At 44.6% G+C, this 19,169-nt stretch overlaps 1 protein-coding gene across 1 annotated transcript; it reads right to left on the bottom strand.

Annotated features, from left to right (window-relative positions):
- Positions 1-7,733: 7,733 nt before the first annotated feature.
- On the bottom strand, positions 7,734-9,503 carry LOC124718671. The gene has a single exon (XM_047244297.1). It carries the CDS (start codon positions 9,501-9,503, stop codon positions 7,734-7,736), a length of 1,770 nt encoding a protein of 589 aa, XP_047100253.1.
- Between the last annotated feature and the right edge of the window lie 9,666 nt (positions 9,504-19,169).

Below are 19,169 nucleotides of genomic sequence, written 5' to 3'. Positions count from 1 at the left end.
TGACTTCAAGTCCATTGATGAAAACGATATTAGTCTCCCAGTCAGTACGGTATTTTCAAAGACGGAAATTAACTTGAAAAAAGAAAAACAAATTGATGATTCGAACAGTATAACATTTTACTGAACTTGTGGCAGCCTCAAAAATTGTAATTTTACGAGGGACATAGATACTCGCTATAAATTACGAAATAAAAACGTCAAAATAGATAGAGACATCACATAGATACTAGAAATTGACCCTGAAAGGGCGAGGTACATTCTTTTGTTGTATTACGGTGCAGCGTCAGATAGAATATCCAGTAATTTTCGTAAACATAGCGTCGCACATGTAACAATGTAGTGGTAATAGTATGACATAAAATCCACAAAACAAAACCACGATGCAGTTAGAAATTCATAGCCCCGAATGTAGTGAATGTAAGATTATCTACGCATTGTACGGACACCTGCTACTCCGTCAGATCCAAAAAGCACCAAGACAAAAGTGATAACTGCAAGCTGTTTGTGTAACAACTGCACTATTTCTATATTGGGATTCCGATGTACCCACATTTAAAGTATAGTTGCGGCCGTCGATATATCGAAAAACACTATCGACATAATGGTACTCAGGGGAAAAACGAATACAGTTTTAGAGCAGTATATACAGGGTGGTCCATTGATAGTGGCCGGCAGGTGTGGCCGTGCGGTTAAAGGCGCTTCAGTCTGGAACCGCGAGACCGCTGCAGTCGCAGGTTCGAATCCTGCCTCGGGCATGGATGCGTGTGATGTCCTTAGGTTAGTTAGGTTTAATTAGTTCTAAGTTCTAGGCGACTGATGACCTCTGAAGTTAAGTCGCATAGTGCTCAGAGCCATTGATAGTGAGGTTTAATTAGTTCTAAGTTCTAGGCGACTGATGACCTCAGAAGTTAAGTCGCATAGTGCTCAGAGCCATTGATAGTGACCGAACCAAATTTCTCACGAAATAAGCATCAAACGAAAAAACAACAAAGAACGAAACTCGTCTAGCTTGAAGGGGGAAACCAGATGGCGCTATGGTTGGCCCGCTAGATGGCGCTGCCATAGGTCAAACGGATATCAACTGCGTTTTTTTAAATAGGAACCCCAATTTTTTATTTCATAATCGTGTAATACGTAAAGAAATATGAATGTTTTAGTTGGACCACTTTTTTCGCTTTGTGATAGATGGCCCTGTAATAGTCAAAAACGTATAAGTAGTGCTATCACGTAACATTCCGCCAGTGCGGACGGTATTTGCTTCGTGATACATTACCCGTGTTAAAATGGACCGTTTACCAATTGCGGAAAAGGTCCATATCGTGTTGATGTATGGCTATTTCGATCAAAATGCCAATCGGGCGTGTGCTATGTATGCTACTCGGAATCCTGGATGACATCATCCAAGTGTCCGGACCGTTTGCCGGATAGTTACGTTCTTTAAGGAAACAGGAAGTGTTCAGCCACATGTGAAACGTCAACCACGACCGACAACAAATGATGGTGCCCAAGTAGGTGTTTCAGCTGCTGTCGCGGCTAATCCGTACATCAGTAACAGACAAATTGCGCGAGAATCGGGAATCTGAAAAACGTCGGTGTTGAGAATGCTACATCAACATCAATTACACCAGTACCGTATTTCCATGCAACAGGAATTGCATGGCGACGACTTTGAACGTCGTGTACAGTTCTGCCACTGGGCACAAGAGAAATTACGGGACAATGACAGATTTTTTGCACGCGTCCTATTTAGTGAGGAAGCGTCATTCACCAACAGCGGTAACGTAAACCTGCATAATATGCACTGTTGGGCAACGGAAAATCCACAATGGCTGCAACAAGTGGATCATCAGCGACCTTGGCAGGTTAATGTATGGTGCGGCATTGTGAGCGGAAGGATAATTGACCACCATTTTATCGATGGCAATCTAAATGGTGCAATGTATGCTGATTTCCTACGTAATGTTCTACCGATGTTACTACAAGATGTTTCACTGCATGACAGAATGGCGATGTACTTCCAACATGATGGATGTCCGGCACATAGCTCGCGTGTGGTTGAAGCGGTATTGAATAGCATATTTCATGACAGGTGGATTGGTCGTCGAAGAACTATACAATGGCCCGCATGTTCAGCGGATCTGACGTTCCAGGATTTCTTTCTGTGGGGAAGTTGAAGGATATTTGCTATCGTGATCGACCAACAACGCCGGACAACATGCGTCAGGGCATTGTCAATGCACGTTCGAACATTACAGTAGGGGAACTATTCGCTGTTGCGAGGAATGTCGTTAATCGTATTGCCGTATGCATTGAGGTTGACGGGCATCATTTTGAGCATTTATTGCATTAATGCGGTATTTACAGGTAATCACGCTGTAACAGCCGGTCGGTGTGACCGAGCGGTTTTAGACGTTTCTTTCTGGTACCGTGCGACCTCTACGGTCGCCGGTTCGAATCCTGCCTCGGGCATGGATGTGTGTCATGTCCTTAGGTTAGTTAGTTTTAAGTAGTTCTCAGTTCTAGGGGACTGATGACCTCAGATGTTAAGTCCCATAGTGCTCAGAGCCATTTGAACCACTTTTTTGCCACGCTGTAACAGCATGCGTTCTCAGAAATGATAAGTTCTCAAAGGCACATGTATCACATTGGAACAACCGAAATAAAGTGTTTAAACGTACCTACGTTGTGTATTTTAATTTAAAAAACCTACCTGTTACCAATCGTATGTCTAAAATTGTGAGCTGTATGTTTGTGACTATTACAGCGCCATGTATCACAATGCGAAAAAAGTGGTCCAACTAAATAAAACATCCATATTTCTTTACGCACCAAGCGAATATGCAATAAAAAGTAGGGGTTCCTATTTAGAAAAATGCAGTTGATATCCGTTTGATCTATGGCAGCGCCATCTAGCGGGCCAACCATAGCGCCATCTGGTTTCCCCTTCAAGCTAGACAAGTATCGTTCTTTGTAGTTTTTTCGTTTGACGCTTATTTCGTGAGATATTTGGCCCGGTCACTGTCAATGGTCCACCGTGTATAAGTACTGATTTACTGTTAGATATTCTGTACATCAACAAGCTAGCAGCCTGCTTAACCCTTCTTGGACAAAAAATAGAAAGGAAAACGATGCACGTTACATCCCCTCTGGTGATCCAAACGTGAAAAGCCACAATTAATTATAAATGAGCTATAAAATTATTTTAGGTATTTACTCTAGGGTACTGATACAACACATTTTCCGATGTGTAAACAAAAGTGTCGCGGCATCTGACTGAAAATGACTTACAAGTTCGTGAGGCTTGTCATCTGTAATGCTGTTGGCACACCCTTAGCTTTGATGACAGCTTCACTCTCGCAGGCGTACTTTCATTCTAGTGCTCGAAGGTTTCTCGGGAAATGGCAGCCCATTCATCACCGCATGCTGTATCGATGTAGGTCGGTAGAGCCTGACACGAAGTAGGCTTTCCAAAACATCCCAAAGGTGTTCTATATGATTCAGGTCAGGATTCAGTGCAGGCCAATCCATTACAGGGATGTTATTGTCGTGTAACCACTCCACCACAGTCAGTGCATTATGAAGAGGTGCTCGATCGTGTTGAAAGATGCAGTCACCATCCCCGAATAGCTCTTCAACAGAGGGAAGCAAGAAGGTGCTTACGACATCATTGTAGGCCTGTGCTGTGATAATGCCACGCCAAACAACAAGGGGTGCGATCCCCTCCATGAAAAACTCGACCACACCATAACACCACTGCATCCGAACTTTACTGTCGGCTCTACACACGCTGGCAGATGACGTTCACGGGGAATTCGCCATACCCACACCCTGTCATAGGATCGCCACATTGTGCACTGTGATTCGTCACTCGACACAACGTTTTACCACTGTTCAATCATCTAATGCTTACGCTCCTTACACCAAGCGAGGCGTCGTTTGGCATTTGCCGGCGTGATATGTGGCTTATGAGCAGCCGCTCGACCACAAAATCTACCTCTCGCCTAACTGTCATAGTACTTGCAGTGGATCCTGATGCATTTTGGAATTCCTGTGTAAAGGTCTGGATATGTGTCTGCCTATTGAACATTACGACCCTTTTCAACTGTCGGCGATCTGTGTCAGTCAACAGATGAGGTTGGCCTGTACGCTTTTATGCTGTACGTGTCTTTTCGCGTTTCAGCTTCACTATCACTTTGGTAACAGAGGGCCTAGGGATGTTCATGAGTGGAAATCTCGCGTACAGACGTATGACGCAAGTGACACCCAATCACCTGACCACGTTCGAAGCCCGTGAGTTCCGCAGAGCGCCCCATTCTGCTCTCACACGATGTCTTATGGCTACTGAGGTCGCTGATAGGGAGTACCTGGCAGCAGGTTTCAGCACAATACACCTAATATGAAAAACGTATGTTTTTGTGGTGTTCGGATACTTTTGATCACATAGTGTACATCTGTGTTTCTGTTTCGTTACGGATAACCCGAATCGAGCTGTATGATATAACAAAGAATATAATACCACGCCATAGATAATTACTATATGTACCAAATGAATAAACAGATTGTAACCCTACAGCATGGCAGGATTATCTGTCAATTGTAGCTATCGAAACCACAACAGTATATATAAACGATAGAAGACCCAACTTACATCTGTGAAGAACAACAATTAATAGAGATTAAGACAAATATCTAATAACGTTACTGCAGTCGGAAAGGACCTAAGCAACAGTAACATTATAAGGCACTGACATCGTCACGATGCAAAATGGAATTAAGTACAGGCACTCAGTAAAACAAAACTGTAATTAGTTATAATGTTACAACTTTTTACGAAGCGTGTTAGGTTGCAGATATCCTGAAGTGGCAATAATACCGAAATTGGGCTATTGCTAATATAAAACGTCCAGCAATCAACAATTATAGCAGCATTCTGGTACAATATGCTCTTTATTTTACTATATCATTATAAGACATCTAGCATGCTGTGGGCCCAAGGCAAAATAAATAGAACAAATTACTGTTAAAAGTTTATGATGCGTCGTTTCAGTTGCTTTCAAAATGACTGCAAAGAAAATTATGGCCTTCAGTAAATAATGACTAATATTACAGTACAAAAAAACATATTAATAAAATACACTTTGAAGCTACAGAATGGGGTTCAACACTTCTCAGGGTACCATTTCACAGCACGTATGGGACCATGGCACTTTATAATTTATGTTTTTTCATACAAACAAAATAAACAAGATAAAGAACAAATAAGTGTACATAAAGAGATTAGTATTTTGAAATGGAGAAAAGACGTTAATTTTACAGTCATTATCTTGCCGAATCTTTGACAATTGCTAGTTTTTAATGATTTGTGTGAGTTCATTGAGCTAAACATTACAATTACTTTCCTTATCACAGGAGATTAACCGCTCTTCAAATTGTGGAATGATATGATTTAGGTCCTAACAGATTTGATATTTACATTTATAATACTTCGAGATATTTTGTCGAAAAACCGGAAGTAGCTTTAACACAAAATTGAATCCCATTGTATCGATGATCATCCTGCTAATTTGGATTCTGAACGGGAGTTCAGTGAACATAGATTTACATACTTATATACTTATTGTTAAATTTCTTGATTTACAGAAGCTCTTTCTTTAGCTCAGATATTGTTTCACTGGTGCAAAATGCTCTTCAAGGATACTGGGCAATATAATTTCATAAATACAAAGAAGTGAACAAACCTCATGATCCTCTGCAAGAAAAGAATAACGACAGGTAAGGAATTGTAATACAGCAGTTTTAAGAAAACAGTCCTGTGCAGTTTGGAATCTATAGCATTCTTTGGATAGATATTGGACCCAGTCCAGTAATCTTCATGACAATGTTAAGCTTGCAAAATGTAACATCAGAGACATTCTAAATCATTTCAATAATCTAAATGAGAAAATCAAATTTACAGTCGAACATGAACAAAATAAAAGTAACAACTTTCTAGACCTAAATATTACAAGATACAGCAACACATGCACATTCAAAATTTATAGGAAAAACACAATAACTGACACCACAGTCCCTGCAACCTCATTTCACCCAAATATCCATAAACAGGCAGCATACAGGTCAATGCTGCATAGGGCAAAAAAAAAAAAAACATTTAATCATGAAAATATGCAAGGAGCAATAAATACAATGAAAAAGATTGCCGTTGCCAATGGTTACAATGCTTCCATAATTGACACAATCTTAGACAAAGTGAAGAAAAACCCAGGTACAAACTTCACCACAGAAGTAAAAGAGAGAAACAAATCTATATATCTAGTATCCCATACACAGGCCATGTATAGAAGAAGATTGCAAATGTTTTCAAAAATAACAAACTAAAAATTGGGTTTTCTACATCTAATAAACTACAACAAAAACTAATACATAATATAAAGTGTAATCATGATCCATATTCAGACTCTGGAATATACAAGGTAACATGCCAGGAGTGCTCCAACTTCTATGTAGGACAAACAGGCCGAAATTTCAACACCAGGTACACAGAGCACATTAGAGCATACACACACAACGAACACACTACATCAGCAATAGCAACACACATACATGATACAGGACACCCATTTGGAAAAATAGAGCAAAATGTCAAAGTACTCCACTGACTAAATAAAGGACACAAAATGGGTTTACTTGAAGAACTGGAGATATATTCACATTACAGAAAATGTGAAGATAAAATATTAAATGAAAAACTTGAAAGTGAATTTCTTCAGATGTTTCGATAATATACCTAAATAAAAATAGTAAAACATAGAAATAAGCACAATTGTGACATAAATATAAGTAATTTCTGAGCTAAATTGTTAAGATAAATAACCTCTGTACAAAAACATATAATCTGTGGAAGAGATATAATGTTATCTCTGTGGACTACCTGTAAGAAGATTTTTGTAACTATTTTGTTTACATAAGATATTTTCGATGTTTAAAGAGTGCAACAAGTTGTGTGCGATGTTTAGTGTGTGTGAGACTCTGCACAAATGGACCATCAGAAAACTGTAAGTACAAATTCTTCTAAATTTCGCCACTAACTTCATAAAAAGAATTGATACCCAACTAAGAATTCGCGTGTTTCTTATATATCGCAGCAAAACTCAACGAAATGAAGCAGACTCACACACACTGACAACATCAAAAGAAATGGCTTAATAAACACAAAAAACGCATTTGAAAATGGCAATTATTTCTCGAAACGCGTCGTGAGAAAAGTACAATAAAGAAAAATCGTGACTGGTAGCGGAAGATTTATTTATTAATAAACAAACCTATTATAACTTATCCATCACGTATTCATCTCATGTTGCCAACAATTAACTTCAGAAACTGTCTTTTGATAATAATATATTAACATTTGATATTTAAGTATGAGTTAATTTTTTCGATTTTATATTTGATCTTCCCAGTGCTCAAACACACTAACTCCATTCCAGATCACCACTTCGTGAAACATAGATATAAATACTGAATACCACTTAACTTGTCATTGCAACATTATTCTTGAACTAATGTGGGAAAAGAAGAGCGAGAACACATAGGAACGGCTTATAAGTGAATACTCAATAAGTCAAGGCGATGAAGTAAAAGAGGGTAATGAAATTTGAAATAAATGAATGGACATGGCATATTTACCAAATTTGTAAATGTGAGGCACTCCCATGAGCCATATGTACCATTCATCATTGCTGTATTATGTTCATAAGACGACTGAATGTGCGTTCATGTGCCTTGTCCCACTCAGTGAAAGCGCTTGGATCAGTGGTAGATTCTGACTTGCTGTAGATGTGGTGAAAAAATTTACCATCGAAATAGGCATCCAGATGACAGTCAGCTGGCCGTGGGAAGGATAAACCACAAGCTGCAGCAACGTCCAAGACCTGGAGGACGGTGCGCACGAAGAGCGTGGCCAGGTAGATGGCGCGTTCTGTTCGGATTTTGACGCGACGTCTGGACACTTGTCTCGCAGACAAACTTTTCACAGACACAGCAACAATCACAAAAATCCTCAACTCGTCCCTTGTTAAGATTTGGGCCTCGTGGTACAAGTAAAAGAGCGCCGCTGTGGGTACGACCAGGTACTGTGGAGACAGTGCCCGAAAAACAGAGAGGTCTTTGGTCGGCGATATCACCCAATTGAAGGTACACCAACGGCGATCCTTCGGGCCCGACCACAGTTCTAAGGGGTCTGGGTGGTGGACTCCTTCTGGCAGTGTTTTCTGGACCACCACAGTCTCTTTACGCACCTGCCCTAACCCAGTCAGTATATACTCGGTCACTCGGAATGGTCCATTACCGCTATTCCACAAGAGCACTGTGTACATCCTGGATCGCATGGCTCGCAGAGCCAGAAAAGTTGGAGGAAAGTTTGGGCGACTTATGGACAGATCCTCAAGTACGTCTCCAAATCGCATGAGGCGGCACTTCATCACTGTGAAGATGTTCCGGGGAATCTCACAGGACACATGTTTGACTTTTACCCGTTGGAGCACTGCATCCCATCTTGGGTCATTTTTAGCTGTCATTGACACCCCCACATGATACTGGTAACTATAAACACTTTCCTGGACCAGTTTCTCCAGTTTCTGAGCTTTCTTACCACTCTTACCGACAGCCACCTCACACATTCTGCTGACATCACCCCTCGGCGTTCCCTTCAACAACTCTGCTACGAGTTCTATTACGACCTTGGACCCATACATCCGTCTCAGGTTTCTGTGCGGCTTCTTTAAAGCCTTCTTGCTGACGATGTCGTTGCCCACAAAAGATGCAAAAGCTGGGAGGTTATCAACCACTATGCCTAGATGTGAGGCGATCACGGTCGACTGGAAACGCAATGCCCTCACTTTGTTGCCGATCTGCAGACCAGTAAAGGTGAAGACGCAAGGTACACCACTGTATATGAGGAAATCTGAATCGTCGGACAGTACGCCAACGCAGCACGCCTTGGTGGCTGCGAACTGTGCCAGTTCAGTGTCGCAGTCAGTTGTAGACAAACACACCTGACAGCCAAGGTGCCTGAAAAAGACCGACGCACAGGGTATTACAGCTTCGGGTAAGATCCTGAATCCACAGCTGAGATACCCCTTGGCTTGATCTGTACGCAATTTTGCAAAAAATTTGCTGATTTCCTTTGCCTTATCCTCTCTTCTCTTCACCCATGTTGAAATTTTCTCTTCTACTGGAGCCCCATCGAAGACGAAATGTAAGCTTAAACCTATGCGACGGAACTGCTCAACAAACTGCTCGCACCTTTCCCGGAACTCCTTGTACTGCCCGCCATGAAGAGATCCCAGCTTCCTGGACAAGTACCAAGCACACTGAGGCCCGTCCACAGCAACCACAGGCTCGCCTGTGTATCTCCTCCTGAAGTCGTTGGCAACGGTCCGCATGTTCACCACCTGGTAGAGGTTATGGTCTCTGGCGTATTTCGACAGCCCGTCGACTCCCATACTGGAGACAGGAGAAGTGCTGGGCTCCTAGAATTCCTGTTGACAATAGTTAAATATGAAACTCCCAAGCCGACAAAAGGGTAATAAATATCAGTCCCAAACAAATGAAGCAGACGGATGGGTGGACTTACAAGGATGAAGGCTAAGGTTGATCACAAACGGAGCAATACAAAAGGTAACAATGTCTTTAAGTAAAGTTGTACGTAACAACCTGTAGACCGGCAGGAGTGATAGTATGAGGTGCATTCAAGTTCTAAGGCCTCCGATTTTTTTTCTCCGGACTGGAAAGAGATAAAAACATGCGCATTGTTTTAAAATGAGGCCGCGTTCATTGTCAATATGTCCCAGAGATGGCAGTACCATACGGCAGATGGAATTTTACCGCCAGCGGCGAGAATGAGAACTGTTTTAAATACTTAAAATGGCGACGTTTTCCTTACTTGAACAGCGTGAAATCATTCGTTTTCTGAATTTGCGTGGTGTGAAACCAATTGAAATTCATCGACAGTTGAAGGAGACATGTGGTGATGGAGTTATGGATGTGTCGAAAGTGCGTTCGTGGGTGCGACAGTTTAATGAAGGCAGAAATATTGTGTGACAACAAACCGAAACAACCTCGGGCTCACACGAGGCGGTCTGACAACATGATCGAGAAAGTGGAGAGAATTGTTTTGGGGGGATCGCCGAATGACTGTTGAACAGATCGCCTCCAGAGTTGGCATTTCTGTGGGTTCTGTGCACACAATCCTGCATGACGACCTGAAAATGCGAAAAGTGTCATCCAGGTGGGTGCCACTAATGCTGACGGACGACTACACGGCTGCCCGTGTGGCAAGTTGCCAAACAATGTTGACGCGCAACGACAGCACGAATGGGACTTTCTTTTCGTCGGTTGTGACAATGGATGAGACGTGGATGCCATTTTTCAGTCCAGAAACAAAGCGCCAGTCAGCTCAATGGAAGCACACAGATTCACCGCCACCAAAAAAATTTCGGGTAACCGCCAGTGCTGAAAAAATGATGGTGTCCATGTTCTGGGACAGCGAGAGCGTAATCCTTACCCATTGCGTTCCAAAGGGCACTACGGTAACAGGTGCATCCAACGAAAATGTTTTGAAGAACAAATTCCTTCCTGCACTGCAACAAAAACGTCCGGGAAGGGCTGCGCGTGTGCTGTTTCACCGAGACAACGCACCCGCACATCGAGCTAACGTTACGCAACAGTTTCTTCGTGATAACAACTTTGAAGTGATTCCTCATGCTCCCTACTTACCTGACCTGGCTCCTAGTGACTTTTGTCTTTTTCCAACAATGAAAGATACTCTCCGTGGCCGCACATTCACCAGCCGTGCTGCTATTGGCTCAGCGATTTTCCAGTGGTTAAAACAGACTCCTAAAGAAGCCTTCGCCGCTGCCATGGAATCATGGCGTCTGCGTTGTGAAAAATGTGTACGTCTGCATGGCGATTACGTCGAGAAGTAACGCCAGTTTCATCGATTTCGGGTCAGTAGTTAATTAGAAAAAAAATCGGAGGCCTTAGAACATGAATGCACCTCGTAGAAGACAAAAAAAGGAAAGATGAAATTCAAAATTTCGCGTTTGAAAAAGTTATTTAGCACAAGCATCGTAAGGACATATCGTCATTTGACCACCGCCCGCAGCCCTAGAGTGGAGCACATAGATAGAGTCATTCCTAGCTTTCAATACTGGCTGGAAGAGTTGGCCGGCCCGTGTGGCCGAGCGGTTCTTGGCACTTGAGTCTGAAACCGCGCGACCGCTACGGTTGCAGGTTCGAATCCTGCCTCGGGCATGGATGTGTGTGATGTCCTTAGGTTAGTTAGGTTTAAGTAGTTCTACGTTCTAGGGCACTGATGACCTCAGATGTTAAGTCCCATAGTGCTCAGAGCCATTTTGAAGAGTTGAAAACATTTCTCCAGGCCCAGTTGCAATTTTAATAATTATCTATTAGAAACGAAAACAGGAAATCAACCGTATTTATAGTGAAGAGTGGAAAAAATTACATATTCATATATTCCTGTAAACATCTCTGAAATTACGAAACAGTAGTAAAAAGAAATACGTGTGATGTACAAGAGATTTATAACTACAGTATCGAGATTGAGGAACGCAATCTCGGACACTTTCTGTACGCTGTGTGCAGTTGTTTCGCGAGTGTACAACAGGATTTTGTAAACCTCTCTATGATAACGCCTTTTCATAGCTCTGCAGGCGGCTACAGTTTTCGTCGACTACCGTTTTCGCTACATAGTTGGCAGCTGTCAAAAGCACTGTCAAGTGTCAGAGATTTCCTTAAGTTGACTCGACTGTAGGAACTGTGAAGGATAAATGCACTAGAACTTCATGCATTGAGCGGCATTTTATCACGTATTTCAGAGTTCATTTCGTCGTATGTCCGTATATATGTGTCACTCAATGACATAATTTGGTAAGTACACTCAGCAGCGTATGTTCACACTGTCGGCAAACTAAATTACAAATAGAACAAGTAGAAGAGCCGGCCGCGGTGGCCGTGCGGTTCTGGAGCTGCAGTCCGGAACCGCGTGACTGCTACGGTCGCAGGTTCGAATCCTGCCTCGGGCATGGGTGTGTGTGATGTCCTTAGGTTAGATAGAATTAAGTAGTTCTAAGTTCTAGGGGACTTATGACCTAAGATGTTGAGTCCCATAGTGCTCAGAGCCATTTGAACCATTTGAACCAAGTAGAAGAGAAGGAATAAATTTGAATTCGTCACTTTATCTCAGTGATTGTGGCGTCACATCTTCTGAATTATATGTGGTACCATGAAACTTTTGTAGGTGCATATAGCGGCGTATGCCGTTTACTGCCTGCGAAATTTACTGGGAATACTGTGAATAGCACAGAAGTAACAAAGTTAAACGTCACACATGATGCGGCAGTTTCTCACCCATGACGTCATATCTCCTTAGCTATGTTAGGTAGCCGGTTCTTACCCCAACGCGATAGTCGCCTAGAAGTAAGAATACCAATATAAATATATATATATATATATATATATATATATATATATATATATATATATATATACTCCGGGAAATCGAAATAAGAACACCGTGAATTCATTGTCCCAGGGAGGGGAAACTTTATTGACACATTCCTGGGGTCAGATACATCACATGATCACACTGACAGAACCACAGGCACATAGACACAGGCAACAGAGCATGCACAATGTCGGCACTAGTACAGTGTATATCCACCTTTCGCAGCAATGCAGGCTGCTATTCTCCCATGGAGACGATCGTAGAGATGCTGGATGTAGTCCTGTGGAACGGCTTGCCATGCCATTTCCACCTGGCGCCTCAGTTGGACCAGCGTTCGTGCTGGACGTGCAGACCGCGTGAGACGACGCTTCATCCAGTCCCAAACATGCTCAATGGGGGACAGATCCGGAGATCTTGCTGGCCAGGGTAGTAGACTTACACCTTCTAGAGCACGTTGGGTGGCACGGGATACATGCGGACGTGCATTGTCCTGTTGGAACAGCACGTTCCCTTGCCGGTCTAGGAATGGTAGAACGATGGGTTCGATGACGGTTTGGATGTACCGTGCACTATTCAGTGTCCCCTCGACGATCACCAGTGGTGTACGGCCAGTGTAGGAGATCGCTCCCCACACCATGATGCCGGGTGTTGGCCCTGTGTGCCTCGGTCGTATGCAGTCCTGATTGTGGCGCTCACCTGCACGGCGCCAAACACGCACACGACCATCATTGGCACCAAGGCAGAAGCGACTCTCATCGCTGAAGACGACACGTCTCCATTCGTCCCTCCATTCACGCCTGTCGCGACACCACTGGAGGCGGGCTGCACGATGTTGGGGCGTGAGCGGAAGACGGCCTAACGGTGTGCGGGACCGTAGCCCAGCTTCGTGGAGACGGTTGCGAATGGTCCTCGCCGATACCCCAGGAGCAACAGTGTCCCTAATTTGTTGGGAAGTGGCGGTGCGGTCCCCTACGGCACTGCGTAGGATCCTACGGTCTTGGCGTGCATCCGTGCGTCGCTGCGGTCCGGTCCCAGGTCGACGGGCACGTGCACCTTCCGCCGACCACTGGCGACAACATCGATGTACTGTGGAGACCTCACGCCCCACGTGTTGAGCAATTCGGCGGTACGTCCACCCGGCCTCCCGCATGCCCACTATACGCCCTCGCTCAAAGTCCGTCAGCTGCACATACGGTTCACGTCCACGCTGTCGCGGCATGCTACCAGTGTTAAAGACTGCGATGGAGCTCCGTATGCCACGGCAAACTGGCTGACACTGACGGCGGCGGTGCACAAATGCTGCGCAGCTAGCGCCATTCGCCGGCCAACACCGCGGTTCCTGGTGTGTCCGCTGTGCCGTGCGTGTGATCATTGCTTGTACAGCCCTCTCGCAGTGTCCGGAGCAAGTATGGTGGGTCTGACACACCGGTGTCAATGTGTTCTTTTTTCCATTTCCAGGAGTATATATATATATATATATATATATATATATATATATAAGGCTCACCGGTCATTTGACCATCTTCTTCTGTGCAGATGCACAAACAGTGCCCGAACTCTTCCGGGAATCGGCGGTAAAGCCGCGAGTAATGAGTATGATGGGCAGATGTGCCAGAGATAAGTCCTTGGTAGTCGCACTCTCATCTGTGTCCTCGGTGGCTCAGATGGATAGCGCGTCTGCCATGTAAGCAGGAGATCCCGGATTCGATTCCCGGTCGGGCACATGTTTCCAATTTTGGTTGAAATCGGTTCTGTGGTTTAGGAGGAGATGTGGAACACACAAGCCGGTCGGTGTTGGCGAGCGGCCCTAGGGGCTCCAGTCCGGAACCGCGCGACCGCTACGGTCGCAGGTTCGAATCCTGCCTCCGGCATGGATGTGTGTGATGTGCTTAGGTTAGTTATGTTTAAGTAGTTCTAAGTTATAGGGGACTGACGACCTCAGATGTTAAGTCCCATAGTGCTCAGAGCCATTTGAACCATTTTTTGGAACTCACAGTCACACAGTAACTCACGCACACTTTGGCATGGGCGGCTAGAGTTCGTCGGCGACATTGGTATCGCCGGAACTGCGCCAGGAGACTATGATAGGACCGTTATACTTGTGTGTATACATCAACGATGTGACGGTGTAAAGTTAGAGCAAATGAGTAGGAAGAATAAACCTATAATGTTCTCATACAGTATTCAAGGTGCCCTGTGCGACACGTAACGTCTATTAAGGAGGTTTTCCAGTCTAGTGGTCAGATTTTTACCTCACTTTTTTAGGTGAAAAGGAAACATAAGTCAAACAGTGCTTACATCCCTTTCTTCATCTATCTTCATCTGCAATATCAATTTTTTGTCCAAAATACTAAGGGATTATTAAACAAAATCGCATCGAAGACCTTAATGCACACCGTGCACCAGTAAGGACGTGGATGTATTTCAGGTAACTGGTTGGTCTGTAACAGACCAGACCAAACATTTATTAACGTATTTGAGTGCAGCTATGGTCAGAATTTCGGAAAAGTGAAAAAATGTAATTTTTTCACAAAACTATGGCTATTTGAAACAAAGTAAAAAATATGTCGACCTTTTATTCATTAAAACGTGCATAAAACGGATATTTTGAAAATTAATAATTTGATGTTCCGACGATAGCCAGTTCGGTTGTCTACAAAAATAGCTAAGCGTCATCAAAATCGGCGTAGTAATTCTTCGGCAATCCAATTTGACATGTAGGAAATACACTACTGGCCATTAAAATTGCTACACCACTAAGATGACGTGCTACAGACGCGAAATTTAACCGACAGGAAGAAGATGCTGCCATATGCAAATGATTAGCTTTTCAGAGCATTCACACGAGGTTGGCGCCGGTGGCGACACCTACAACGTGCTGACACGAGGAAAGTTTCCAACCGATTTCTCATACACAGACAACGGTTGACCGGCGTTGCCTGGTGAAACGTTGTTGTGATGCCTCATGTAAGAAGGAGAAATGCGTACCATCACGTTTCCGACTTTGATAAAGGTCGGATTGTAGCCTATCGCGATTGCGGTTTATCGTATCGCGACATTGCTGCTCGCGTTGGTCGAGATCCAATGACTGTTAGCAGAATATGGAATCGGTGGGTTCAGGAGGATAATACGGATCGCCGTGCTGGATCCCAACGGCATCGTATCACTAGCAGTCGAGATGACAGGCATCTTATCCGCATGGCTGTAACGGATCGTGTAGCCACGTCTCGATCCCTGAGTCAACAGATGGGGGCGTTTACAAGACAACAACCATGTGCACGAAGAGTTCGACGACGTTTGCAGCAGTACGGACTATCAGCTCGGAGACCGTGGCTGCGGTTACCCTTGACGCTGCATCACATACAGGGGCGCCTGCGATGCTGTACTCAACGACCAACCTGGGAGCACGAATGGCAGAACGTCATGTTTTCGGATGAATCCAGGTTCTGTTTACAGAATCATGAAGGTCGCAGGTCAGGCAGGTGTTTATCAGCCAGGCAGGGGATGATGCGATTCTGTAACACATCGGCGTACCTCTCACCCGTCACGGTAGCAGTTACAAAACCAGAATCACGCATTTACTCGAAGAAAAAAGGCCCGATAACGGTAGATGTGGTAAATCCTACCCATACAGTGACTTTCTCGTCGTGCAAGGGAGTTTCCACCACAGTTCTAGAATTTTCGGTAGCCCAAATTCTGCAGTTGTGGGCGTTGACAGACACTCGGAGCATGAAATGAGCTTCGTGGGTCAACAACACGTTACTCAACCAATCGTCATCTTCCGCCACCTTTTGAAACGCCCACACCGCAAATGTCCTCCGCTTCACTAAATCGCCAGGTAACAGTTCATGATGCCGACGGATTTTGCACAGATAACATCGGAGGGTACGCCTCAGTGCCAACCAAACAGTGGTGTATGGAATGCCGGTGCGACGTGCGACTGCACGAGCGCTGACTTCCCCGTGCATAGACGAACCCGCTACAGTCTCCATTTCTTCCCGAACTGTCTCAGCAGCATTACGCCTTGTGCTCCGTCGGCCACTACGGGGTCTATCGTGTAAACAACCCGTGGCTTCGAACTTCGAAATCATTCTCGCCACAGCTGCATTTGTCAACGGACCTTTACCCGTTCGAATCCCCTTCCTATGACGATAGGATTGTAACGCTGAACTAACACATTCCCCATTCTGATAATAGAGCTTCACTAAAAGCGCCTTTTCAGGTAACGTCAACATACTGCGACTGCTGGCGAATCTGATTCTCTCTCTCTCATTACAGCTCCTTTTAGACACGATTGTCATGCGCAGTCGCTGACGTTTTGCTGTCCAGCGCCATCTGTCGGACACAAGCATGTGTGTTAATTTGTACGTCTCTATCTACATTATTCCGAGATTTATTCAGTTTTCAAATTTATACTGACTTTTTGATCACCCGGTACATTATGGGTACTCGATTACAGGTTGTAGACACACGGTTGACAACATATGGAAATTTGAATCTTCCTATGAGTCATGCTCGGATAGCCTCATTATAAAGCGACCACTTGCGATTTACAAGAAACCCAAGCTAGCGCCCCGGTCTGGCAGAAATTTTCATTGTTGTCATTTAATACTACAACCGACAGTTGTCCGTATTTCGAATTATGAATACATTTAATGTAGAGAAACTTACTATGAAATCGTACAAGCTAGTAATGTAGTTGTGGCATAACAATGATGCATAGATCGGGACCATTCTGCATTATGGTTGGCACAGAGCTCCAAGAAGTCGAATGATGTGATGCAGTGCCATGCTGTGCCATGACATCGTCACTCCACAACGAGACTACATGCTTTGAGAAGTTAACATGACATTGAGACAGACTTGCGTGAGTGAGGGAAATGCGTAGAATTGTGGAAAATTCGGGAACGAGACTAGTCACATATGTAATAAATTGGCAATTGCGAATAAGGGCTACCATCGGCTGTAGAATGGAGTGACGACAGTGAAAATTTGTGCCCTACAGGGCCTCGAATCCGCATTTCCCGTTTATCGCAGCGGTCGCCTCACTACACTACTGGCCATTAAAATTGCTACACCAAGAAGAAATGCAGATGATAAACGGGTATTCATTGGACAAATATATTATACTAGAACTGACATGTGATCACATTTTCACGCAATTTGGGTGCGTAGATCCTGAGAAATCAGTACCCAGAACAACCACCTCTCACCTTAATAACGGCCTTGATACGCCTGGGCATTGAGTCAAACACAGCTAGGATGGCCTGTACAGGTGCAGCTACCCGTGCAGCTTCAACACGATACCACAGTTCATAAAGAGTAGTGACTGGAGTATTGTGACGAGCCAGTTGCTTGGCCACCATTGACCAGACGTTTACAGTTGATGAGAGATCTGGAGAGTGTGCTGGCCAGGGCAGCAGTCGAACATTTTCTGTGTCCAGAAAGGCCCGCATTATCCTGCTGAAATGTAGGGTTTCTCAGGGATCGAGTGAAGGGTAGAGCCACGGGTTGTAACACATCTGAAATCCAGCATCCACTGTTCAAAATGCCGTCAGTGCGAACAAGAGGTGACCGAGACGTGTAACCAATGGCACCCCATACCATCACGCCGGGTGATACGCCAGTATGGCGGTGACGAATACACGCTTCCAACGTGCGGTCACCGCTATGTCGCCAAACACGGATGCGACCATCATGATGCTGTAAACAGAACCTGGATTCATACGAAAAAATGACGTTTTGCCATTCGTGCACCCAGGTTCGTCGTTGAGTACACCATCGCAGGCGCGCCTGTCTGTTCAGATGATGTTAAGACGTGTGTGAAATCCTATGGGACGTAACTGCCAAGGTCATTAGTCCCTAAGCTTACAGACTACTTAACCTAAATTACTTTAAGGACAAACACACACACCCACCCCCGAGGGAGGACTCGAACCTCCGCCGGGACCAGCCTCATAGTCCATGACTGCAGGGCCTTGACCGATCGGCTTATCCCGCGCGTCGCTCCTGTCTGTGATGCAGCGTCAAGGGTAACCGCAGCCATGGTCTCCTAGCTGATAGTCCATGCTGCTTCAAACGTCGTCGAACTGTTCGTGCGGATGGTTGTTGTCTTGCAAGCGTCCCTATTTGTTGCCTCAGGGATCGAGACGTGGCTGCACGATCCGTTACAGCCATGCGGGTAAGATGCCTGTCATCTCGACTGCTAGTGATACTAGGCCCTTGGGATCCAGCACTGCCTTCCGTATTACCCTCCTGAACCCACCGATTCCGTATTCTGCTAACAGTCATTGGATGTCGACCAACGTGATCAGCAATGTCGCGATACGATAAACCATATTGCTAGACGCGTGAAAGATCTCTTGCGCGCTTCGTTTGGTGATGATCGTGTGCTCAGCCGCATTCGGAGGTTGAGCGAGCCAGTCGAGATCGGAAGACAGGGGAAAGAGCCACCGTGGTACAACAACGGAGTTAAAAAATACTACGGAAGCAAAGGGAACTTCACAGCAAACATAAACACAGCCAAAGCCTTGCACACAAACAAAAATCACACGAAGCGAAATGTAGTGTGTGCAGGGCTACGCGAGAGGCGTTCAATGAATTGTTCAAATGCGTGTGAAATCTTATGGGAGTTAACTGCTAA

The sequence above is a fragment of the Schistocerca piceifrons genome, chromosome 10 (assembly GCF_021461385.2).
Source record: "Schistocerca piceifrons isolate TAMUIC-IGC-003096 chromosome 10, iqSchPice1.1, whole genome shotgun sequence".
Classification (NCBI taxonomy): Eukaryota; Metazoa; Arthropoda; class Insecta; order Orthoptera; family Acrididae; genus Schistocerca; species Schistocerca piceifrons.
Note: the sequence above shows the minus strand (reverse complement) of the source record. Positions and strands in the feature narration are given on the sequence as shown.

Bases quoted from the DNA above. Each gene is read 5' to 3' on its own strand.
- LOC124718671 (XM_047244297.1), bottom strand. From the start codon at position 9,503: ATGGGAGTCGACGGGCTGTCGAAATACGCCAGAGACCATAACCTCTAC.